General features: G+C 46.6%; 7 protein-coding genes across 7 annotated transcripts; 1 reads left to right on the top strand and 6 right to left on the bottom strand.

Annotated features, from left to right (window-relative positions):
* Nucleotides 1-1,068: 1,068 nt before the first annotated feature.
* On the bottom strand, nt 1,069-5,199 carry N7447_002229 (putative sensor histidine kinase/response regulator; the record flags this gene model as incomplete). The annotated part of the gene is made up of 3 exons (XM_057226504.1): nt 1,069-1,340; nt 1,389-5,050; nt 5,132-5,199. 3 exons carry the CDS (start codon nt 5,197-5,199, stop codon nt 1,069-1,071), a joined length of 4,002 nt encoding a protein of 1,333 aa, XP_057090520.1.
* A 572-nt stretch (nt 5,200-5,771) lies between these two features.
* Nucleotides 5,772-7,776, bottom strand: N7447_002228 (Amino acid/polyamine transporter I; the record flags this gene model as incomplete). Its single annotated transcript, XM_057226503.1, has 6 exons — nt 5,772-6,209; nt 6,258-6,583; nt 6,642-6,665; nt 6,725-6,754; nt 6,810-7,190; nt 7,686-7,776. The coding sequence occupies 6 exons, from the start codon at nt 7,774-7,776 to the stop codon at nt 5,772-5,774; spliced, it is 1,290 nt and encodes a 429-aa protein (XP_057090519.1).
* Nucleotides 7,777-9,234: 1,458 nt separating this feature from the next.
* Nucleotides 9,235-10,609, top strand: N7447_002227 (uncharacterized protein; the record flags this gene model as incomplete). The annotated part of the gene is made up of 4 exons (XM_057226502.1): nt 9,235-9,408; nt 9,512-9,616; nt 9,701-10,115; nt 10,164-10,609. 4 exons carry the CDS (start codon nt 9,235-9,237, stop codon nt 10,607-10,609), a joined length of 1,140 nt encoding a protein of 379 aa, XP_057090518.1.
* Nucleotides 10,610-11,791: 1,182 nt separating this feature from the next.
* N7447_002226 (uncharacterized protein) lies at nt 11,792-14,115 on the bottom strand (the record flags this gene model as incomplete). Its single annotated transcript, XM_057226501.1, has 4 exons — nt 11,792-12,181; nt 12,245-12,536; nt 12,603-13,026; nt 13,086-14,115. The coding sequence occupies 4 exons, from the start codon at nt 14,113-14,115 to the stop codon at nt 11,792-11,794; spliced, it is 2,136 nt and encodes a 711-aa protein (XP_057090517.1).
* Nucleotides 14,116-18,562: 4,447 nt separating this feature from the next.
* N7447_002225 (putative AMP-binding enzyme) lies at nt 18,563-20,861 on the bottom strand (the record flags this gene model as incomplete). Its single annotated transcript, XM_057226500.1, has 4 exons — nt 18,563-18,668; nt 18,731-20,318; nt 20,382-20,637; nt 20,691-20,861. 4 exons carry the CDS (start codon nt 20,859-20,861, stop codon nt 18,563-18,565), a joined length of 2,121 nt encoding a protein of 706 aa, XP_057090516.1.
* Nucleotides 20,862-21,341: 480 nt separating this feature from the next.
* On the bottom strand, nt 21,342-23,081 carry N7447_002224 (putative arginine transporter; the record flags this gene model as incomplete). Its single annotated transcript, XM_057226499.1, has 2 exons — nt 21,342-22,837; nt 22,892-23,081. The coding sequence occupies 2 exons, from the start codon at nt 23,079-23,081 to the stop codon at nt 21,342-21,344; spliced, it is 1,686 nt and encodes a 561-aa protein (XP_057090515.1).
* Nucleotides 23,082-23,876: 795 nt separating this feature from the next.
* N7447_002223 (MARVEL domain-containing protein) lies at nt 23,877-24,471 on the bottom strand (the record flags this gene model as incomplete). Its single annotated transcript, XM_057226498.1, has 3 exons — nt 23,877-23,976; nt 24,051-24,336; nt 24,393-24,471. 3 exons carry the CDS (start codon nt 24,469-24,471, stop codon nt 23,877-23,879), a joined length of 465 nt encoding a protein of 154 aa, XP_057090514.1.
* Between the last annotated feature and the right edge of the window lie 102 nt (nt 24,472-24,573).

Raw genomic sequence — 24,573 nt, 5'->3', positions numbered from 1 at the left:
AGCGACGCAGGGATCGAACCTGCAATCTTCTGAGAACTGTTTGAGCATAGCTCGACCGAAATCAGACGCCTTACCATTAGGCCAGCCGCCCTATATTATATTAGTGGGATAGGTAAGAAAATTAAGAGTTAAAACCAACGTTATTGAGACAATATTGTTACCTATATAACGTATTCGGTAAATGAGCTGTGTAGACATAGTGAAAGGCATGACTACGACGATTTATAGCGCTAATGACATATACATGGATTTAATTATGTTTAGTGTTAACCACCCCCCCCAATTCCATATTAACCACTAACAAGTTTCAGGATTCTTAACACCACGCAGGCAGATCTTCTAAGATCTACCCCTTAAATTTCCCATCCTTGGGTGGCTTTAAGTATTATGTTGTACGTTGTTTTATATTTCTCCCTTAAAACCACCATAGCGAGAGCAAGATGTCTATAAATAGCATGTAAGCTTTGTTGCCTTGATAGAAATAACAACAAGAGCTTATAACACGGTTCTCCGCGTGAAGAAAATAACCTTTTCCTTCTTCGAAACCGTGCGGATATGTAGGAATACCCAGGAAACAGAGACCTCAGAAAATAAAAGCAGAATAAAAGCAGAGACTAGGGAAGATGAACATCCGATTCAAACTCTTGAAGGAGAGATTCAGAAACAGCGTCGGCAAGAGCCTCCGGATCAATTATTTCAATGATTTTTCGACCACCCTGAAATCTCACTATGAAGCTATTAAAGGGCTATATCCACACCCTACGGGAGTACATGCTTGATACAACACTGGAGTGTATAGTATGCAAGTGACAGGGGAGTTTGATGGCGGGGATGGTTTGCACCAAAAAAAAAGAAGTTCCCACCTACAATCCAGCCGCTGCTCATGGGGCCAATAGCAAGGCAACCCAACCGAATCCCCGATGATGATCAGTGCTGATATTGATAAAAGGGGTAGAATTGAAAAAAGGAAAAAGACTGAAGCCAACGCCAACGCCAACACAAAACAAGTAAATCATTTATATACTTGACACCAAAGATAGGACAGCGCCATTAGTATGTCATATCATATCATTGAGAGGGTTTCTTGACCCCGCCTGGGTTTCTCTCATTCAATATCGTGAATAATTGTTTTCGTTGGATCGGTTTCGCTAAAAAAAGGTCCATTCCTGACCCATAGGCTTCGTGTCGATCACTAGCACTTGCAAGGCCAGTCAGAGCGACAATAGTCACAGGTGTAAATGATTCTTTCGCTGAGATATCGAGTCCGCTCTGATACTCTCGCTCAGCCTTGCGAATAAGCCGAGTAGATTCGAACCCGTTCATTACAGGCATGGAGATATCTGTGCTTGTCAGAACAGTGCTTCATATACAAGAAACCAAGAACTTACCCATCAGGATTACTCCGAATTTTGTAGGATTGGCTTTGAAAGTGTTCAACGCCTCCAAACCATTGCGGGCAGTCGTATACCTGTATCCTTCTTTCTTCATATGTGCAACCAATATCTGCAGATTGATATCATTGTCTTCAACCAACAACACTGTCAGAGTAGGCTCCTCTATCTTGGGCAATTCCTGTCGAATTGGTAAAGCGATGGCATCACTTTCATTTTGAGAAAGATGAGGTTGCTGCGAGTATTCCGTTTCGTCCAACTTGCGGTATTCATCATCTATCGCCTTTTTTCCTGCTCTGTGTTTTTTGAAATCCATCTCATCTTCTGCACGTTGTGTTTCGATATCCTCCTTGAAAACTGGGAGAGGCTTCGTCAACTGGAACTTAACCCTTTCCCGGGGTGAATCTTGATCCATATTAGGGCCACTCTCAGATAAACGGTCCTGACCTTCCTGGCGCTTGATGCAGATGTTGAATGCCTTGGCCAACTTTCGTGGGCCACAGGGCTGGCTGATAAATTCGACAATAGTCTCGTGATTTGATTGGTCTGCTGCAATGAACATGAGATGTGCTGCCTCCGGCGACCGACAAATCACCACAACCGGGGATCTTCGATTCTCGACATTACTATGGGAAGAATTCTGGGTTTTCGATAACCACGATTCCCAAGTGTTGACTGAATCGGTATCTGTCTGCACCACAACGTAAAAATCGCATGAGGGGAAGGAAGCGTCCAATGGATTCAGGATATGGACATCCATCTCGAACCAGTTCTTGCATAATTTCTCCAAAGAAGTACAGAGAATTATATCACGATCGGATATGTCAGGTGATCCTAGCTCTAAGAGTCCTAGGGTCGCGCCACGTGTAATGTGTTTCATTTTCAAAATGGGCTCTGGTTCAGAGGGGCTGGCATTGGCTTTTTGAGCGGGCACGTGGGTAAGAGGAACTTCAATCGAGACTTCAGTGCCACGACCCCGGAGTGAAGTGACTTCGATATGACCACCCATGGACAGAACCGCATGGTGAACGATGCTTAACCCAAGTCCATTTCCAGGTGTAAGCGAGTCTTCTTGCGTGAATGGAGTGAATAAACTACTCTGAAGATACTCCATGCTCATCCCGATACCTGTGTCCTTAACTCTGAGGGTCACCTTAAAATCAGAAGGTCCTCCGGGCACAGCGTCTTTAGCAGGAGTGACAGGAGTGACAGGCGATGCCGTTAACTCCACTAAGATAAAGCCGGTTTTAGTGTACTTAAGGGCGTTGCCGAAAATGTTCATCATGATGCGGCGCCAGGCGCCTATTTGGGTAGAGAATCTCCACTCGGCACCTTCGTCGATATCCAGAATGATGCTGACTTGACTTGCTTGCTGGAAAGGCCCTAATACGTCGAGTGCCATGTGGTTCGGACGGTCTATCGTCATTGATCTTTGTGGGCTGTGGTAGAAACTGTAGCCTGCGAAGACACTTTCCATTACCTCTTCCAGAACAGCATCCAGCTGGATATCAGACTTCAGACTAATCATCCCAGTATGCCGTGACCTTCGTGATGGTTTCAGGCTATGAGGTGATGGGTCCGTATTCTTGTGTCGTTTTGAAGGGATTTTCCGTTTATGGGGAGCTTTGTTGCCTCCTTCCTTCCGGAAATTGTTTATCTTTGAAAAGTCCAGCAGATGGTTGATCGTATCTAACAATGTCCGCCCACATGACTCAATAGTGTGTACCAATCCGTGCTGCAGCGCATTCATCGCCGTGTCCCGAAGTATTTCTGATGTGCCAAGAATTCCATGGAGAGGACTTCGTAACTCGTGCGAGATGCTGCTGACTAGATTTGTTTTCGCCTTTTCTGACATCTCGACATCCAGACGATGTACCTCCGCCATGATACTATTTCCGAAGGCCGCCAGATACGTGAGTTCAGTCTCGGACGTGAAGACCCGTCGAGGGGTGTTCGTCCAGACTAGAGCGCCTGAGAACCACCGAGCTCGGTGGGAATCCCACAGCGGCAGAAGAGCAATGCTGCGAGCTCCCGGGAAGAGTCGAATGAGGGTATTTCCGTCCTCTTTAAGCGTGGCACCGCGTGTCCTTTTCCGGTTTCCTCTCCCTCGTCTACCAATGAGGTCGGCGTTGATCGAGTTTGAACTCTCACGGTCTAACGAGCTTTTCCAGGGTCCATCACTGCTTTCGTCCGAGGACATCGATCCCTCCTCGCTGAAATTAAAAATCTTGCCGTGTGGGTAACGCCGCAGGAGCGTCTTTAACAATACTTCCCGGAGGGCAAGTCTTCCTTTCGATTCATCGTTGATACTGGATGTAGTCGAAGTCGAGAAACCCAGGATTTCACATACGGTTGTGTTCTCTGGAACTGTCTCCTTCCCGGCTGATGCTGTGGAGCTTTTCTGGGAATCAGATCCGGTGCTATCATCGCTGCTGCCCATGGAGCTTTCTAAAGTACCGCTGTCTGAACCTGGTCCCTTCCGCTTCGTATCGCTGACGAGACCACCGTAAGACCCAATGCTTGCGTCGAAGAACGCGACACCTTCGACTTCTATCGACTCCCGAATGATGTTAGCTGCCCGCGAAAAGACTTGGCGAACTCCGATGGACAGCATGTCGTCTTGTAGATTTTCGGTCGATGCCGTGCTTCGGACGGAGAAACTCGTTTGGGTTTCGGCTTTATTAAGACTTGATGTCTGATCGATACTGGCGTCTGAGCTCTTGTCGGACGTTGATGATGAGGAAAATGGTGCTGGGGAGAAGCTCGGCGATGGTACACCCGATAAATCAGAGGATATGAATTGCTCGGAACTATTTCGTGAAGATAGTTGTGACTGCAGCGGCGGGGATGAGGGGCGAGTGTGGACAGTCGTGAGGAGGCCGGATTTGATTTGTGCATTTTGCTGCAGTATATTCAGATGACCTTCGTCATGTTCCTGTTCGTTTAGGCGTAGCCCAGTGTCTTGTACCCACTCCCTGCGGAGGGTCGCCTTGCCTTCCACAAAACTTCCGAATCCCACAATCATTCTCTCTGCGCGTTGATGTTCCGCTTTGAGTCGGGCCATGTCCAAGTGGGTCATGACGGTCGATGCCATATTCTGCAGGAACTTTATCAATGGGGGGTCTAATCCGGATCGTGGCTCGTCATCGATAATGCAGTAGGACCCGATGGTGATCCCTTTGGAACTGATTATGGGGGCGCCTGCATAGAACCTCGCTTTGGGAGAGCCAGTGACCATGTTCAATTTGTTAAACCGATCATCTTCGCGCAGATCAGGTACCATGTAGATACCCTCCTTAGTCACATGTTTGTCGTCCTCTGGTTTGATTTGCGGCAGGGAAGCGACTCGTTGACATATCCCTTTCTCCTTGGGGACAACGCAGCAACCCAACCATAAGGCATCTCGATCATTCTCCACTGTGTGATCTTGAAGACTGAGTGTTTGGGTGGCCTCTGCAAGGATATAATGTTGGTCCCGACCGAAGAGCGAAATCAAGGCACGTTGAGCCTTCAACCTCAAAACTCCTAACTGGGCGAAGGCCGTCAAAGCTGTATCTGGCGACGATCGGGGAATGTAGGCAGTATGTTGATTCTGCGCATTCTCGGGCGTGTCGAGGACGCTTGGGCCGGATTGGAAAACTTCGTTGAGTTTAAGATATCTTTATATCGTAAGATTTCAGCTTGCATTTCGGTAGTGGGAATGACGGGGATAGTGGGATAGTGGAACCCTGTCCACATACTTGTATAGTTCCCTCTCTTGCGCTAATTTGAACTTCGGTGGTTCGGCTTGGGGCTCTGACGATGACATGAGATGTATGTAGTGAATTTCTTTCCGATGATAATCACCAGACTCAGTTGTTAGAGAGCAGAGAGACAGTGATACCTAAATTTTGGATCTGGGAATCTTGGAAGTGGGCCTTGTATTACATAAGATCCATACCCAAATAACTAGTCGATTGGCACACGGGTAGAGACATAAATATGAATGGGCCGATCCGTCAATCATATTGCATGATTCCCACGATCTGGACTTTCTGACATTTTGTGGAGTCCACCGCCTGACTCCCGTGCACGTGACTTTTGACTACGTTAAAAGTATATGACAGAAATCCGGCGATATGAATAGTATGATCAAATTCAGTACTATGAAGTGCTCTAACTATTAAAACATGATAAACACACGAAGAGAAACAGACCAAATGACTAATCAATAAATGCACTTTTTTGTGTTTTCTGGACCCTCAGTCCGTGGATATTCCGGGTAATTTACCCTGTAGCTAGACAAGTGTTGGGATTTGTATTTGACATTATACCAATTCTACCTGTTGTAGAATGAGATAATCTATATGGCTTCTAATCAATGCCAATCACCTGTCTTCATCATTGTTGCATCATCTTCACCCGCGTCACTGGACCTTGATAGACTTTTCGAGCATAAATCACATAATAACCGAGTGAAAGGACAACAACACCCCCAAAGATAACCACACTCCAATTCATGGTAGTGGGATCTACCTCCTTGGTCAGGGGGAAGAAACTAAAGACCCAAATCACCACCAAAACCATGATAGAAATGGTGTCACAGATGGGGGTAAACTTGCCCATGCTCCAACGTGCAGGTGGTAGGGGCTGATTGCGCCAGCGTCGGAGACGAACACAGGTAATGGAAATAATATAGGAGGAGAGAAGGGCGGCTGTACCAAGGGACATAATGGCGTTGAAAGCCACAGAAGACCCAATGTTGATCAGGGAGAGGAGAGAGACAATAATGAGACTGACGCAAAGGGCATTTAGTGGAACGGTGAAGGTCGGGTTAACCTGTTATTTTAGTTAAAGCAGTAGATGGGGGTGTGTTGACGAACTCACCTTTGCCAAGAAATCGGAAAAAGGAAGACCCTTGTCTCGGGCAAAAGAGTAGATTTGACGGGAGGTTGTGGCAACATTACTGATTGCTGCGCAAAATTGCATGATCATAATCACCACTGTCATGCCTGTCGTGGCGCTGACCGATCCCGTAGCATTGAGAAAGACCTGAATGAAGGGGAAGCCTGTTTCCGACCCGAGCACTTCATCAACGTCGCCCACGCAGAACGCAAACGTGACTATCATGACAAATCCAGTAGACCCATTGAGAATCAGTGTCCAAAGCATGCCCATGGGGAGCACCCGGGATGCATCTCGGATTTCCTCCGCTGCATTACGGTATTAGTCATTTTCCCTACATGGATTGGGAAATAACAGGATCCATACCCATATGAACCGCTGAGTCGGGGCCTTTTCGAGATATATCGTTAGCAAAGACCAAAATAGGATCCACCAACTCGGGGACATACCAATCAATGCATATATGGGTCCAACCAGCCCTGCCATGCACGAGAGTCCATTGTTACCCCATCCCCCCCCGGTCCTCGATCGAACCAAATACCTCGGAAGCAGGAACCTTAGGGGACAACACCCAAAGTGGGATCAAAATTCCAAAGAAACCGAAGCAGTGAACAATCAAGATAATACCTTCGATCAAGGGGAGCTTCTGGGCCAGGAATGTGTTAAACATCAAGGCTACCAGGGCCACCGCAATGACGAGCAGTGTGACGTGCCATGGCTCATAGGTATACGTATCAGGGTAGTTTATGGAAATCACACCAACCATCATGTTAGCCACTGTATAGCAGCATCCTGCGATACCGGTATGCCACCCCAACACACAAATCCAGCCAGTTATGTAACTTAACAGGGCCTGTGAACTGGGGGTGTGCGAATTCTGACACCCAATGATACTGGCCGCCGGACAATGGGGCCCTGGAAATATCGGAGAGAAGGGTTAGCGGTCTCAGATTGCCAAGAATCGTCCAAGACATCCGAACTATACATACATAGATGCCATCTCAGCCATCGAGAGGATCACAAAGCTGAACCCTACCAGACCTCCCACGTAAGTATAGATCATACCTCCTTTCCCACCATTAGTCAATCCATAAGATGAACCACTAAATAGGTCAGCACATGATCCATCGTAATATAATGAAGTTTTTTCTCTCTTAGTAAATATATCGATGGGTATACTGAGAAAGACTTACAAGAGAACTGCTTCCCATGTGCACATCAGCACCGCCGTAAACCCAAGAACGGAAAGAAACCGGAAGTTTCTCTGCAAAGCGTGTCATTTTTTGCTTTCTTTCCTTTCTAGCTTTCGTGATTTGGAAAGGGAGACCCAGAAATATTGAGCAGAGTTGCGTACGTTTAGTTCCTGATCTCGCCCAGCACGCCACATGTCTTGTTTGTCCTGCGCCGTACCTGCCCTCTTGGAGGAGGCACCATCCATAGAGGGCGTCTTCTCCGGCGTGGAGTGTTGAACGTTCAACATGATTCCGTCCTCACGCCCCATTGTGAATAGTGATTACTTCAATTCCAGTGATCGGGCTGGTGGATAACAAGGTCTGAAGGAGAAACCAGTAAAGGAGAGAAAATGAAAGAGTAGCCATGAAGTAGATACGGCACGGCGCTAGGGCAAGAATGTAGCCGTGCTTTTGAGTAAGAAAAATTACAAAGTAGCCGGAGGGGCAGATATCACCCTGCACATCGAAAAATCAGGATAGTAATAATATTTCATATATCTTACGAACCCTGGTCAGCAAGCAGAGGTTATGGTTGGCAGTGGCTGAAGTACGATGCATTAGCGCACCACCACTAACACGCAAAACCTGCATATCCCGTCCCGACTCTAGGTACTAAGTACTTTTCCCATTATGTACACTAGCCTCTTTTTCGCATGATTAATTACAAGTGACACAGCAAATACTGTAGCACTCTTGGACAGACCCTTTTTTAGACCACCTATCGCAAAATGAAGAGCAAGTTTATATCATCTTACTTTCTCGGCATTCTTGCTTGAGTGGGTGCTTTTTATAAAAGAAAAGATTCAATTTAATCCACAACAGTCAGACGTTTCATCAGGAGACCAGGGGGCTGTTGAAAAGTCGAATTTTTGACTGGCAGAATATGAGTAATCGAAGGGGTGTTAAAAACCATTGCTGCGTGTTTAAGGAGAAATGACCTGACTTTCGGACTTGGGTTTTAACGGGTGAAGTCTGCCTTTAGCTGTTCCACCGTACTCTGGCCCCATTCAGGATCACAATCCCAGGTCGACCATTTATTGTAATCATCCGATTGGATGTTATATTGATTCGCAATTCCTCCAAGATTAGCTCGTCTTACACGTCCATGAACGGTCTCGGCTAAACAATTCGGGAGATCCCCCACGATTCGCCACTACATTCCATCTAGAGCTTGTATTATTCATATATAAGAAGTTTAATTTATCTATGCGGCCAAGCCTAAGCTCATTTTTTCACCCCAGCTTGGTTCCGGGAGGAATATACAATCTTACCATTCTGTGCTGGGTACATGCTTAGTTTAGGTCTTCGATACTGGCTTTTGCTGGTAGATCAAGCAAGTGCTTATTATCTCAATTTAACCAATAGTTAGCTAGTTACTTAACATCAGGCCTTTTTATTGAGGCTGACGGGTAAGAGAGAGGTTCATGTAATTGATTGGTCGATCAGCTGAAACAAATTTAATCTGTTATTATCAGCATATAAAAAAATAGTATGCATGGCCTACATACGTACATCGTACACCAACCTCGGGAATTAACGGAGTATGTTCAAACAACACAAGCACGGTATACAAAAGTCCAACAGGATCCCTGTCGTTCATTTAATCCTACGATTCATTCAACCTCCGTAAATATGGCCCCAGTATTCCTCAAAAGTTGTAACCATGATCTATCGCGAAATCTCTACTTTTCGGTCCCCGTCACAGCACACCTATCTCGACCCCCCTCATGGAGTCCGTTTCCCCCTATGCAGTCTCCTCGACGAATCGAAGTGGCTTGATTGTCATCGTTGAAACACTCTTTATGACATGGATGATCATAGTGAGTTTGATTCGACTGTACATGCGACTCGCGATCAATGGACCAGTCAAGATTGATGATGTGGTAGTGTTTACTGGAAGTGTAAGTCTCTATTTGTTATTTTATTCTTTTGCCCAATCTTTCCTTTCTTCTCTAGTCATATCACCCCCTGAATTTGCAATATTGATCGGGTTCTACTTTCTAGGTAATGGCCATCGCCCACGTAGGAGCGGTAATGGATGCGATTTCCCATGGTCTAGGCCGATCAGAGGACGAAAGCTCGCTGTCGAACTTGATACGCGCTGGAAAGGTTAACTCTCCCAAACCCCAGACTCGGCCTTCGAAGTTACTCGAAAGAAAAAGAAGGAAAGGAAACTGACGGATGTCAGCTTAGGGGGTCTATGCAGCGAACCTTTTATTCCTGGCTGGGCACGGCGCGGCCAAGATTTCCGTATGTTTGCTTCTCAAGCAACTGGGCCGACAGAAAAGCTACTTGTTCTGTTCCAAGATTCTTTTTGGAATGGTGACGGCGTGGACGCTTGCTTCGATTCTTGCAATTGCCCTCTGTTGCTTCCCACAATACCAAATTTCGATGGCCCAACAATGTAGCAATACTGTGCGTTATACTGAATCATATGAAGCGATACAACTGACAAGCGAGAGTAGGGTACTGCCTGGAAAATTATCACTGCGTTTGATGTGGTTACAGAAATCCTTACCTTTGGATTGTGTATTTTTCTGGTATGGGGGATTCAAATGCGGTGGAAGCAAAAGTGGACTGTGGTTTTTGCATTTGGGACGAGGACCCCGTGAGTGTCTGATATCTCAATGAAGAAGGTAAGGAAGAAAACCTACAGTAACTAATCATTTTTCTGTGATATTTAGGGTTATCATCTTAATTATACTACGTCAAATCTATCTTAACCGCTCGCTTTTCCATCCCGACGCGCCTCTGCACCTATCGGATGCAATGATCGTTACCGCCCTTCTCCTTCACTGCAGCATTATGGTATCTACTGTGCCATGTCTGAAGCCATTTGTTATTGTATTCAACACAGGATGGGGCCAGGGCGTCACGAATCGCCACGGCCAAAATTCGTATTTCACACCCACTGGAAAGGGCGCATCAACCAACCAGTCTTACGTCTACTCAACAAGCCGTGATAAAGAGGACGAGGTTGATCTGACTCTGGCTAGTTCTCGGCAGTCACAGGATAGCCAACGTCTGATTATTCACCAGACACGGGAATGGCGGGTGGAGGAGGAAGATTTTGAGATGCACTCTCTACAAGATAAAAATTGAGTTACCTATACTACTATACCGTTGATTGCTTCTTGGGCAAGACTCACTGAATTATATTCATACAAAATACCATGTGTCATTTGCAGGGAATCATATTCCAGTATTCTGTTCAAGCCCTCGCGGTGGAATACAGTACGGACACCATGCATTCATGGGATCAGTTCATCGATGCAGATAAGAATGGGATATTATATCAATGCAGAAGGTTCAGCTCAGAATCTCTAGTTATCTTTAATCTTCAACCATTCCATTTGCTTGGCATAGAAACCGTTCCTACCGCAACACGTTAATCGTCAAGCCGCCAACGGGTGCATCAACTGGTGAATCAATGTTGCCTAACTTTGCCGCCAGCGATTGGAAGATATGAAGGTTCATTACTGGTGTGCTTTTTGGAGACCTGCCGGCAGAATTAAAACACGAATTGCGCTCTAGAACGCTCGGGGACAATTGACATTCCGTGTGGGAATTCTGTTGCACTATCATATTTTAGACCTTGGGTGGGTTATCTCAATCGTGCTGTGCGCTCTGGTTCTGACGATCCTCCAATATAATTTACAGTCGCTGCAATCAGAAAAGGCTGTGCGAATGTAAAGCAACTGTAGGTCAGACGTGGGGGGATCGCGGAGACAAAAGCCCATCTGTATGCATGAAACACAGCTTTGACCAAGCGATAATGACCATTTGTGTTTGCAGCATCTGCATTCAAGGACGCTTGCTTATCTCCGTAGGATACAACGCTAAATATTTATATCAAGATTTATAGCTACATCTGGGCTTGACTCAGAGCAACCACAATAATTGCCTATTTAGGAAATATCAATTGCTGAACTCCGAAGATGCATAGTATCTTCATTCCGAGTAAATACTTGTATCAATGTATTGATTTTGCTTCATGTCTCCTAGGTCTGTGCCTTATTAACCAGTCGCTGGCTAGCGGTTATGTGCGTCACTTTATTTTCTCTGAGATATTATATCTCTATGTGAAATTGAGAAGTCACAAGTTTGATTGTGTTAGAGAACTTGGCAATATGGGTATCCACGGCCTTCTTTCATATAAAGCTACGTACATAATGCTCAAGCCGTTCGAGAAAGGGCACACATTATATATAGGATTATTCTCACACGAATTTCGCCTGAGTAGCAATCTGTTGAAGTAAAAGAGAATGGTTGTTTTAATTTAAGTCAAGTGAAGTTTAACAATGGGTCCTGCTTCCAGTGGATATTGTCAAACCACGCCATAAAATCGAAATTACCGTCCAAATCACAACCATCGAGCCAATTTGTAGACATGTCAATATCTGGAGTCAACGGAGCCGGCTGGGGAAATTCAGGGGGAAGAATTTGATCAAGCACGCGACGAATAATTCTCGTCCCTTGTTGGACAATCTCATAATTGCCGTCGTGAGGTCGCACCAGGAAATCCAGATGAGAGGCAAAAATATTGAGCTTTTGGATGGTAATTGAGCGAGCTTTGGCAGATAACGGCGTTGATGGGTTCGATATCTGAGAACTATGGTCCGAGAGCAATTTAGAAGTCAGGGTGCCTGCAGCAGGAAGGCCCATGTAGCATAACTAGAAGAGGATGAGCTTGTGAGAGGGGCCCCTTGACAGTATTAAGGGCCAGAACAGTCTTACATCCCATAACATATTTGCCACCGAGTAGCCAGACCGAGTCCGCAAGGCAATAGAGTCTAATAGCGTGGTTAATATTTCCAGGGAGCTTTGTATAAGACCTTGTGAGTGTATTCCAAGGCGCTTTAGCAAGATCCGACGCAGCAGAAACTCTTGGTACGTAAATTCCATGTGAGCAAAGGTGCGGCCCTCGTCTCGTGGAAAGCTGTAAGCACCCGCTGCAGCTTTCTCTGGTGACCAGTGCATAAATGAGGGGAGGTCTTGTTGCGTCTGACGGGATTCCTGGATCAACTCTCTGTGCGGTTCCTTTCGGTCAGTACTCTATATCAACATAATATGAAGTCTATAATGAGATACGAACTCAACCCTGGCTGAAATATGCTGAGTGCTAGGACTCAAAGATAATTCCAGGATACTTTCTCGCAGCAAGCTGATCAGTAGCACGACGCGAAGCCTGACGCCAACGGTCAGTCTTCCTTCCGTGTTCCAACCATTTGCATCGAGATTCTGCAGTGACTTCTCTCCTTCGGTGCATGAGAGGACCATCTTCTCATAACCTATATCCAGCGGAAGTGGGATGCTACAGTATCGAGAGCATATTCGTGGGGGACGCCCCAAAGAGGTCGCTAGCTCCTTGTCCATTGCGTATGCGCACACCATAACTCGCTTTCGTACCTCCACCAAGAAGAACGGAAGGTTCTCTTCGGTGTCTTTACCAGATTGGTGCAAGCCAAATGCGTAAACAATGGTAGATAGATCTCCGAGCTTTTGCCAGACCCTATAGTCTATCTGACTATCAGCCATTTTCTCTCTTTTCCAGTAGGTAATATTAGGTGGTGATTACCGCTATCGCCAAACATTAAAGTCAAGAGAACTATTTGCTGGGCCGTGAGCCAGCAAAATGGATCGCTAGTCATTCCAGCGCTATTGCAAAATTGGCAGCAAATATCACTAATGGCGGTAGCGACATTTCTGAGCTGGCTCTTTTCCAGCTTCCACGGGTTGCGATGTGTGAAGACCGGGTCATCATCGGGTGTATGGAATAATGAGGTCCCCAGCAGGGCGAAGATAAGTCCAATTGTCTCCCACCTCGGCGTTATTGAATCAAAATACTCGGAGAAATTCATTGTTGGATGTGTCTGGATATCTTTGGATGTGTTGACGAATATTTGATGAGATAAAATCGCTAGTGATGCATGGGTATCCTGGGAGTTGCGGACTGCACCATCATACATTTTCTCCATAGAATCACACAAGGCGCGAGTCAAGGGAGCACCTAGAACCCATCCTGGGGATACCTTGTTCTTTAACTCGATGACCTCATGGAACCAGCGGATCTTCTTGAGATGTGATAGAATCTGAGCCCCTAGCAACACCTGATTGGAGTCACTCGGTGAATGCGCAGTTGCTGGTACTGTCATTTCTGGTAGACTACCTGGGTCCTCGACACACAGGGTATTTTCATACTCACTGAAGATGTCTCTGGGGGAGACCAGCCCTAAAAGCCCCGGTGGCAGAGCCCGCTTCTTCTTTGCAGTCCATCGCGCTATATGCTGGTCGTATAACGTACTTCCCTCATCTATGACCAGTGGTAAATCTGGCGGTGGACCTGATGTGGCTGTTCTCGAGATCCTCTGATCCAAACGAAAAACCGACTGATTGTCCGGGCGTTGTTGCCTCTTGGGTCTCCGCGATATCACCCTGGAGGTACGCGCGCGGGCCTGAGTTAGTGGAGCAGGATGGTAGAAGCAGCGTTCGGCCTGGTCGTGACCGAGACATCGACCACAGATGGGGGTTTGGTGGTCGCATCGTAGTTTGGACTTTCGGCAAGGCTCGCACGATGACAGCTGTCCATTGCGACGAGGTGCTGCCATTTTCATCGAATTTTTGAAAAAGAGAAGGCTAAATTTTTCCAAGTGGTTTTGGTAAGAAACAATCAAGACATTAAGGGTTCAAGCTTGGAAGTGGTAAATGCTTGGAATCAATATATAGAGGGCCTGGGTGTCGGACCTCGGCGCCGGACCTTAAATTCCCTATTTGGGTAATTCCAGCTGGAACTCCGAATGAACTAACAGCACTAGTGTTAGCGGTCATGGATGTGGCCTTCGATAAGCCGCACTGCAACCTTTAAAATTTGTATTGGTGTAGATTTAAGCAAATTTATTTAATCAAAAAAACCTTTATTCCTTCTATATGCCAATTCCGAAGCAACAAATCAAATTCACCTGGAGGTGAGATCAAAAATATATTGCTGATGCTTCTTCTGTGTGTCAAGTACGGGAATGCTAGGCTCTAGACTATTGGTGGTTGATCGTCAGTCCCCGCCCAATTCGTTCGACATAGCTGGTAGCAAAGATAAGAAAGATAAATTCCATCAGCTATGCGATGGAATAGATGGCCAGGCTAGAGTGAGTTGGAGTTTTCTAGGGCTGTTTGGCTACATCCGTGCGGAGTACACAACAACATACTTATATAACACAAGCTCAAAGAATTCCACCGAGATGCGTTGGTGTCTAATACTGGTTCTCGGGCTCCCGCATCTATTAGTTGCCACTAACCTCTGATTTGGACACTCCGAACAACGCAAACTACATGAAAAGGATCCGCTACGGATCCCGTGCTGAGGTTCGCCATAGGCTGGAATGTTGTGTATGGATGCTTGATCAAGGTTATTCACTTCGGGTCAATCCATTTATATAAGCTGCATTCTCAAGGTAAACTCTCAAGGCAAACGCGTTTATTCGAATACAACTGCCAGCTTGCCTTTGGTGCCCATGAATCTGACCATTTTTCGATGTTCGAAGATTAGACGGGTTGAGACTTGCGTTTCGACTTTGACCTTTGACTCCATGTCTAATGGGTTTAGCTCCTGCTCATGTAGCTAGATTATTCCCAACCTTTCATCCAATTGGTAAGATGGCCGAGTTGGTCTAAGGCGCCAGGTTAAGGTATACCTTGACTCTACAACTAGCAATAGTTTCCTGGTCTCGCAAGAGGCGTGGGTTCGAATCCCACTCTTATCATAACTTTTTGTTTTTGCTTATTCCACCTTGGTACATATATGGTTAACTATTTAAGGCTTTTATTAGCTTAGTTGGCTATTTTTTTAATGTTTTGAAGGAAATCGGTGGTAGAAACTTTTAAAGTTATGCGTTTTGCAGATCTTGAGTATCAACTTGCATGTGGTCACAAATGATATTTTGGGTGTTTGATCTTTCTATAAAAACTACCAAACAGGGCTTATATCTATCTATTCTTAACTAACCCATGACTATGACTGACCAATAGACTAGAACAAAAAGAAGAAAGCCAGGTGAATCTAATCGGTTCCCAGCTATAATTTGTTTATGCAAAATGCATAAAAAATATGATAAGAGTGGGATTTGAACCCACGCCTCTTGCGAGACACGGAGACAGTTGTATACCATCGGGATCAGGTTAACCTGAACCGTGCGCCTTAGACCAACTCGGCCATCTTACCAATTGATGGTAGAGAGTTTAGATTGTGGTTATATAAAGGAAAAATTAGTTAACTTTTCCATAATACAGTGGGGTTTAATAAGTCCTTACCCACCCGCATTTTCTACACCTCTCTTCCAAATATATATATCTTACATATCTATGCATAGGACCACTATACCTTGCTCAATTTACCTATAAAAAAATAGGTTTAAACACCATACTGATTTGGTGTAAAATTCAAAATTCAATATTTTGTATAATACCCCCCAGCACCCTGTATAGCATGACATCTCCGCCCCATACTTAAAATCAATGCATCTATCTTTACTTGCGGAATTGCATCCCAAGCAATTTTTATACACCTTTTAAAGACCTTCCAATCCTCCTCCGACCTTCCCACATATATAGCCTTAGGGAATAACTGAAAAGGTTTCACCTTTAGCCACCTCCATACAGGTTCAATTAGGTTTAAATCCGGCCTACCATCTACCTTAGGAGTGTTGGATATGCCTGTAGCGTGCACCCATCCAACACATGTTAGGTCATTGATGCTTCAACATAGCATAGGCTAGGGTGATTTATTCAATTTATGGTGTCTGCATCATTTAGCATCTGTTACGTGCCAGTTCAATCAACGAAGAAAGAGTGCATTCCTACTAGAATATCAAAGATATAGAGGGAAGGAAGAAGTAAGTGGTAAATCCCGGGGGATCTTATAGCAGAGCTATCCCACAAAAGCAAACAACATCTTTCTTAGGTAGGCTTAGTAACAAAGGAGGAAGCAAATACCAAACAATCTGGGAGGAGCATGTGATAGCATGTGACACGAGAAGTATGCGATAATAGATCGTGACAGCATCTTCGGTGCCTATAGTTTAAGGTCCAGTGAGTACTTGCTCGTATTGAGCTGTGCACTCTAACTTCATCGGCCTTTTCGGTACCCTCTCCCTCTCCCAGTAATTTATGTGTATCCTATTTATACTACATTTCACCTTTTCAATTTTAGTTATAGTAAAGCAGATATGGATGGCTGCGCAGCTAGGACCCGATATTGATTTACACGACTTTACTTGCGCAAACGATGTCTGCCCCTCTCCCGTTGTCTATCGCATTCCCCTTATACCCAACTATAAGAATATCCATGAGGACCAGGCTTCCAGACATTGAGCCTGTGCTAAAATAACCTTGTATCCCATTTTACTTTTCATTATTCACATACATTTCTCTTCGCTTCCTTTTGCTTGCTTCGGGGTCCCAGGGCACAGCCTCGGCTCCTTGTATCACATATGAGATACCTCCACGGCTAACTTTAATTCATCCAGCGACTACCCTAGACCCGGGCGAATCCGCCTCGAATAACTACACTGTCCCCGTAATTTAACATGTGAACTAACACATATTCTATAGACCTACTCCCAGTGGCTTATTACTGATGTCGATCTACCTAGCCCCACCTGTGCCACTAACATCAGAACTTGGTCGCGAGATCGAGACCAAAGCACGTAGTATGCTCGGAATGGCCATCTACCCGTTAGTGGTACTGCGCAGGTTCCGTATCTTGTCGTCGCGTTCGGATGAGTATTGTCGGTGCACGTGCGATGCCCCCCTTTAGGCCCGGTGTTTAGGATCTAATTGATGGGAACAAATAGTGTCAGGGCGCTGTTAACGAGATGGTGCGAACGGTCCCTCTATGCTTAGTTCTTAGCCAAGCTACACTGGCATATTACTGTAGCCTGCTAGGGTAGTTGATGAGGGGATGCTTGTGACACATGTCTACCATACATAGAAAAGGAGTGATTAGATGGGATCCGAGGTATGCTACTATCTATGTGTTATTGGTGGGGCCGATCATCGTTCACTGAACCAGGGTGGTGCACAACGGCCGTGCAATGTTGAACAAATAATGCTATACTTCTTTGTTCAGTTATATATATGTTAATCAATCGACAGTCCTACGGTAAATATATATGGAACACACCCCACCTACTACCCATAACTAGGGGATAATTATCATACTTAGATAATCAGACAATAATTAATAACAATACTGACTCATATCACTAACAAGTTAATAAGTACGATGAATAGCAGCATGATATGGTTTACTAAATGCCCAAACGAAAGCCCTGATATAGTGTTTTCATTAATAAATTCATAATCTAAACCATTTTCCATCAATTGGTAAGATGGCCGAGTTGGTCTAAGGCGCACGGTTCAGGTTAACCTGATCCCGATGGTATACAACTGTCTCCGTGTCTCGCAAGAGGCGTGGGTTCAAATCCCACTCTTATCATATCTTTTTTGTTTTTTATTGTATTGCACAGTTCTATCCGTTGTCTCATAATAATAATAATGGGATTGGCGGAGGCCGTGGTGATTCGTGGCAATTATTTTGTCGGACGTGTCGTGCAGTGTAAACGCAACAACCATTTCACCCAATGTAAGTTGGATGTTGGATGCTGAAAGCACTCTTCGAAAATTATGTGTAAAAGCATGACCATAGAAAGAAGGTAAGAGGGGAAAGCGAAAAACCAGTGTATAAAGAATAAAATAGCTAGGTGAATATGAGCATATTTATAATCTAGTCGCACTGCGAGGAAGACGCGAGGAAGAAAACTACATAGAACAAGAGACCACTAGATCGGACGAATGAGCCTACAAGCAGAGAGGCACCTCCTCCAAGCCACGAATGACCCAAGATGATAACACACCAGAAATCAACCAGAATGTTTAGTATACTACAGTCCCCGGACTGGTTCTATGTACAGTTTCTGAACCGAGAGCCCGAGAAGAATTGCCAAAGGCTAGAGTAATAACGTGATGGGAAACAAGAATGGATAAGAATAAGTGTTGGAGCCACTACAGCTTAGCCCTGGGAGCAGACATCTCCTCGGTGGCCTGCTCATAGAGCTGATCCAAAAGGGAACGGTATATCTTGACAACGGGGGGACGCTTGAGCTTGAGACTGTGGAAGGGAGAAAATAACGTTAGCAATGCCGGAATTATGGAATTGTAAATAAAACTTACGTCGGGGTCAACAAGTTGTTCTCAACGGTGAACGGCTCCACCTTGAGAGAGACGTTGCGGATTCTCTCGTAGCCAGCGAACTTGTGCTTCTTAGCCACGCGCTCGAGGTCAGCAAGCACAGCACGGCGGAGCTTGTCATCGCCCAGAGATTCCTTGACTGCTTCCGCGGTCGGGGCAATGGTCTTGCCCAGAACCTTGCTGGCATATGGAGCGAAAAGGTCAGGCGCGACACCAAGAATGCCAACTAGGAAGGTCTGCATACTATCGCCGTGGACATAAGCCTGGGCAATGTAGCCGAGCTCGGCAAGGACGACACCCTCCAGACGCTCGGGGGAGATGTACTCGCCCTGGGCGAGCTTGAGCACGTTCTTGCGGCGGTCAATGATGATGAAGCGGCCTTTCTCGTCAATTGTGCATACATCGCCGGTGCGGAACCAGCCATCCTCGGTGACGGCATTGCGGGTCTCTTCCTCATTCTTGTAGTACTCGCGGAACATGTTGTTACCGCGCAGCAAGAGCTCACCACGGGGGAACGGCTTGTCGTCCACGGAGTACTCCATATCTGGCAGGGAGGCCAGGCAAGCCTCGACACAGGGTGCAAGACTACCACAATTGCCAGCGCTCAGATCGTATGTCGGCTGGGCGGTGGCTGAGGCGTAGGACTCGGTCAAACCGTAGCCCTGAAGGACATCAGTGCCGGTGGCGACACGGAGGAAGTTGTGTAGGGTTGGGTCCAAGGGCGCGGAACCAGACACCATACATCTGGCTCGCTCCAGACCAAGAGCGGCAGCCACCTTTTTAGCCCAGATGCGATCATACAAAGCGTGGTGGACTGTCGCCTTGGAGGGATCGGGATTCTTCAAGTTGGCAGTTTTGGTCGCAATGATGTGTCGCGACAGAGCGCCCTTGAAGCCAGGCTGCTCAACAGTCGCGGAACGGATTGCGCTACCGAATCGACTGTAGAGACGAGGAACGGACATGAAACCAGTGGGCTTCAGCAACTTCAAATCATCGACCAGCTCCGCGATGTTCCCGTGGAAATAACCAATCCGTGCACCACCCCAGAAAGCAGTGTGCTCTGCCAGACGGGCATAGATATGGGCCAGCGGCAGATATGAGGCTGTCGTATCGCCTCGGGCTTGGGCGATAGTGATCATACCAGCGGACGTGGCAGCCACGGCGTTGCCGTGGGTCAGAACGACACCCTTGGGGGGACCGGTCGTGCCTGAAGTGTAGTTGATAGTGACAATGTCCGAGGCAGAAGGAGCATTGTATCCGCGCTTCGAGGCCAAGCCCAGCTCCTCAACCTGATCCATAGTGTAGATCGCCAGGCCCTGATCGGCAGCCATGGACTCGAGAAGGGCACGCTTAGTGAGACTGTCCTGCTCACCTGCATCCAGCGGGTCCAAACTGATGATGATCTTCAGGTTCGGAAGAGAAGGCTTGAGCTTGATCAGAGTCGGGATGTGGGGTAGAGAGGTGACAACGCAGTGCAGCTCAGCATGATTGATAATATATTCGGTAGCGTCCGGGGCCAGGACATCGTAGATCGAGACGGAGTAAAGAGATTGGGAAACACAGGCCAAGTCTGTACATAGTATCGATTTAGCGTCTTGTATCTTGAGATCTTCGCTCTCGCGACCTCACTCACCAGTGATCTGCCACTCCGGTCGGTTCTGGGCCCAGAGACCGATACCATACTGGCCAGGGCGATGGCAATTGTGCTTATGGTGCAGCTCTACCAGACCAGCACCGAATGCGGCGCGTCTCTTCTGCACGGTCTCGTAACTGAGCCACTCGTATGGGTCGAAGGACTTGGTCGTGGAGTTATACGGACGCCATCCAAGGCAGTGGTTCTTGGGCTGGCGATTGGCGGTCGACTCAAACATATCATGGGCCGTGGTAACCTAAAATCGGTCAATATTATGGTATTGTCGCATTCGCGCGTGGGCCGCTGTACCTTGGGGTCCAGTGTCGTCAAAAGTTCCTTTTGCGCATTCCATGCTCGGTATACCCGACTCCGGCCGGGCTGTTCAGTGCCAGGAATGGCCACAGAGTAAGCTGCGCCCTTTGGGGGTGCTTGCTTGAGCTCTTCGGCCTTGACCAAATGGGGAGGTTGTGAGAAGAACATGTCTGTCGGGATACGGTCAGCGGGGGAAAATCAGAATAAACAATAGGCGGACGAACCAGAATTTAAACAAAAGAGCGAAAGAAAGAAAGGCCCGAACAATCACGTATTAAAGGGGGAAAAAAGTGTGGGGGAGAAAACTGGAGTCGAAACCGGAGCGACCGACGCTTTTCGGACACAAAAGACATGAGCCGACAGGGAACCTCGGCTCTTTCGGGGGGTACTTGCCACACAGTGGTACCTTCCATATTATCGTCAGGTACCTGCACTAGTGGATTTGCTTACATACACGTCACATTTGCACAACTCACATGCACTTTTCACATGGAAACCGAGTTAGGAATATACGTATATCAGTGTAAAGGCATTGAGAGTTTAATAAGATACATGTATATTGGAGTATATATGCGTTAAAAAAGATAACGCCCATAGAATATGCAAGAAAATAAATATATATATACAAGTGAGATCGGCAGTCTCTAATTACCCGCAAATCCACTTCCATGCCTTGCCATACCAGGTAGTTGGCTCAATAGTCTCCCATGTCTCGTTATCAGCGGTGGTACGGCCGGTATCCAGGTCGGCCTCGATGGGCTTGACAAAAGCGGGGCGGTAAATGATTTTGTGTCCCGCATACAACACCACGAACAAGATCAAGCTCAGGTAGTTGATGAAAAACTCCTTGACTTGGAAGTGCGGGATGAAGGCAGTGAATCCCTGGGTGAAGATGATCAGAATATTGAAAAACAGACCATACCACGAGAACCAGGGCTGCCAGAGGGCCTTGTAGGGCAAGATATCCCGAGAGATGTTGCGGGCCTTGAGTGCCCGTTGGAAAGCGAGATGACAAGCGTTCAGCGAACACCAGGTGATGAAACCAGCCACACCAGAGATCTGGAGCAACCAAGTGAACACCGTGCTACCTGCATCAGAGACGTTCAAGAATCCGAGCAGACCAAAGGCCGCCGTGAAGAGCACACTGTAGTAAGGGACACCACGCTTGGTGGTAATCTTGAACCAATGAGGAGCAAAACCTTCCTGGGCCAGACCGACTAGGATACGGCTCCCGCTGTAGACGTTGGAGTTGGCTGCCGAAAGCACCACGGTCAGAAGAACGGCGTTGATGATACCGGGGAGAGCCATGACACCGGCACGGTTGGCGGCAATGACAAAGGGCGAAGCGTTGGCATTCTGAGCAGAAGCACCATCTCCCTGGCTAGCCAACAGGCCAGGATCGGAAGAGGGCACGACAATTCCGAGGAAGAAGATCGTCAGGATGAAGAAGAAGACGATACGGAAAAAGGTTTTGCGAATTGCAGATGGGACAGTCTTGCGAGGGTTCTCGGTCTCACCGGCCGCAATACCAACCAGTTCGGTTCCCTGGTAGGAAAATCCGGCCTGAATAAGCGTCGACCAGAATCCAACGAATTTGGCCAACGAATTGTTCCCTTCGATCAAGTAGGGGACGAACGGACCGGGGTCCACCCAGTACCGGAAACCGATATACCCTTCCTTTCCGACGCCGGCATTCATGCAAATCGAGAAGATCATGAAGCCTATCACGGTAATAACCTTGATACTTGCGAACCAAAACTCGATTTCTCCATAGAAGGCCACGGGCATCATGTTGAAAACGATAATCACGACCCAGAAGACGGCGATGAAGATGGCGATCGGAATGCTGCTGTCCCAGAACTGGATAATCAACCCAGTTGCGGTCAACTCCAGCGCAAATGTTGATGCCCATGAAAACCAATAGATCCAACCCATAGCAAAGCCCAGACTAGGGTCAATCAGGCGGGCAGCGTATGAGGTGAAGGCACCGGGAATCGGAATATATGTTGCAATCTCTCCGAGAGCGGTCATGACCGAGTAGACGATCGTTCCGACGAAGATATAAGCGATAAGAGCGCCCACCGGGCCTCCGTGAGCAATGGCCGTTCCACTACCAATGAACAATCCGGTTCCTATTGTGCCGCCTTCGAAGACCGTTAGTCTGAAGATTCTGAAGATTCTCATACCATCCAACTAACCAATGGCAATCATCTGTAGATGTCTGCTCTTCAGCTTCCGCTTGAGATCCGGGAGAGGGTTTGCCTCGCGCTGGGCGCCATGCTTCTCGTAGTCGATATCATAGTCGACCGGGCTGTGCGCTTGGACTTGGACGGGAAGTTCAGTGCTCGTCTTTCCCTTAGACGGGCTGTTTGACTTGTCCGAAGCCATGTCTGCTGAAGGCAAGGCCGATTGGGAGCTTCAAGGTGGGAAGAGGAGAGAGAAAGGATTTGAGTGCAACACCAAAGTCTCCACTCGATTAAGCCCACTGGGGTCCGAAGACAGGCTTTTCCCCTCGAAGGTGGATACACACTGAACACTTGAGAAAATGTTATGTAAAAAAGAAGGGGAATTTTGAGGGGAAATAGATAGCTTTTATTGTAGATTCTATTTATTCTATATCTTTAGTCTCTTGGAAAATCAAATTTGCCCAATTTTCTCCCAATACCACCCGGGGTGGATTTGCCGGGAAAGAGTTTTTTCGCTGGTGGCGAGTCTCTTTGCCCCCAAATGTATATTTTATTTAGACATTTAATTGGATATTCTGTTTTCAAGGATACTTGATATGATTTATCTTAATATTTTATGAATTTATTGCAGTGAAGCCTGTCCGGGGGACGTAGACTACATATGGACGTAGCCATAGTATCTAAATTTGAATCCCATACAATATATCTACTTCTCCTATTACGCTTCTCAAGACTTTTTATGGCTGGGAACTAAGAAACTAAGGACGCATCTATGTTGTAGCCACATACTTGGCGGTCTTGGCGGAGTCTTGCCGTTTGCGGAGATAACTTGGAGTTAATAATAATAAGAATGACATTACGTCTGGCTTCTGAAAGAGATATACGTATTAAAATAATTCCATCGCTATCAAAGGGTATCGCATCCAAACTATGACAAAATTCAAAACATAACATCCAAAACAAATATTCCCAATAGCCTTGGATGTTTACAAACACTTCAAACCCCCAAATGCACATTCGAATGTGGTTTCGCTTCTCCACTGCGGTGGTTCATCAGATCGACAATACCGAAATAGCTGGTGACGGCAAATAACACCCTATATACCACACAAATCACAGTTAGAATACTCTGTCGAATACTGTCGCAATACCAAAGGGGACGGAATCTCACCATTCAAACGCCGCAAATACCGTTGCTGCCTGGAGCGAGCTGCATACACTCCCATGACACGCCCTCGGCGGAGGCAACATCGCTCCCTCCGCGATAAACCCAGCAAACCAGAAGATCATGGTAATCACTTCGACAGCAGGAATCACATAGTGATGCGCAAGACGAGGGAACCATACCGGTGAAATGGCGAGGTAGGGTACTGCTACAAAGGCAGTCCAGCAACCGAGGAAGAGGAGGAAGTTGACAGTATCCGAGTATGACCATCCATAATAGTATTCTGACACCACTAGAGATCTGTCAGTTTTCATCGGTTTTTCGAGAATTTGTTCTGAGATGACGGACCATATCCTGTCAAGCCGATCACGATCACGCCAAAGAGTGCCTGCACGATTCGGACGGGGTATATCCACGGGAGAGTCATTTTCGATATGGATGTAGGTGTAGATGTTGATGCCGATGTTGGTATGTATTGTGAAGGTGTGAATATCCAGGCAAAGTATGTAAAATTATCTGCAGGTTTGCG

Source organism: Penicillium robsamsonii, assembly GCF_028829455.1.
Source record: "Penicillium robsamsonii strain IBT 29466 chromosome Unknown utg000001l_segment0_segment0, whole genome shotgun sequence".
Lineage (NCBI taxonomy): Eukaryota > Fungi > Ascomycota > Eurotiomycetes > Eurotiales > Aspergillaceae > Penicillium > Penicillium robsamsonii.
Note: the sequence above shows the minus strand (reverse complement) of the source record. Positions and strands in the feature narration are given on the sequence as shown.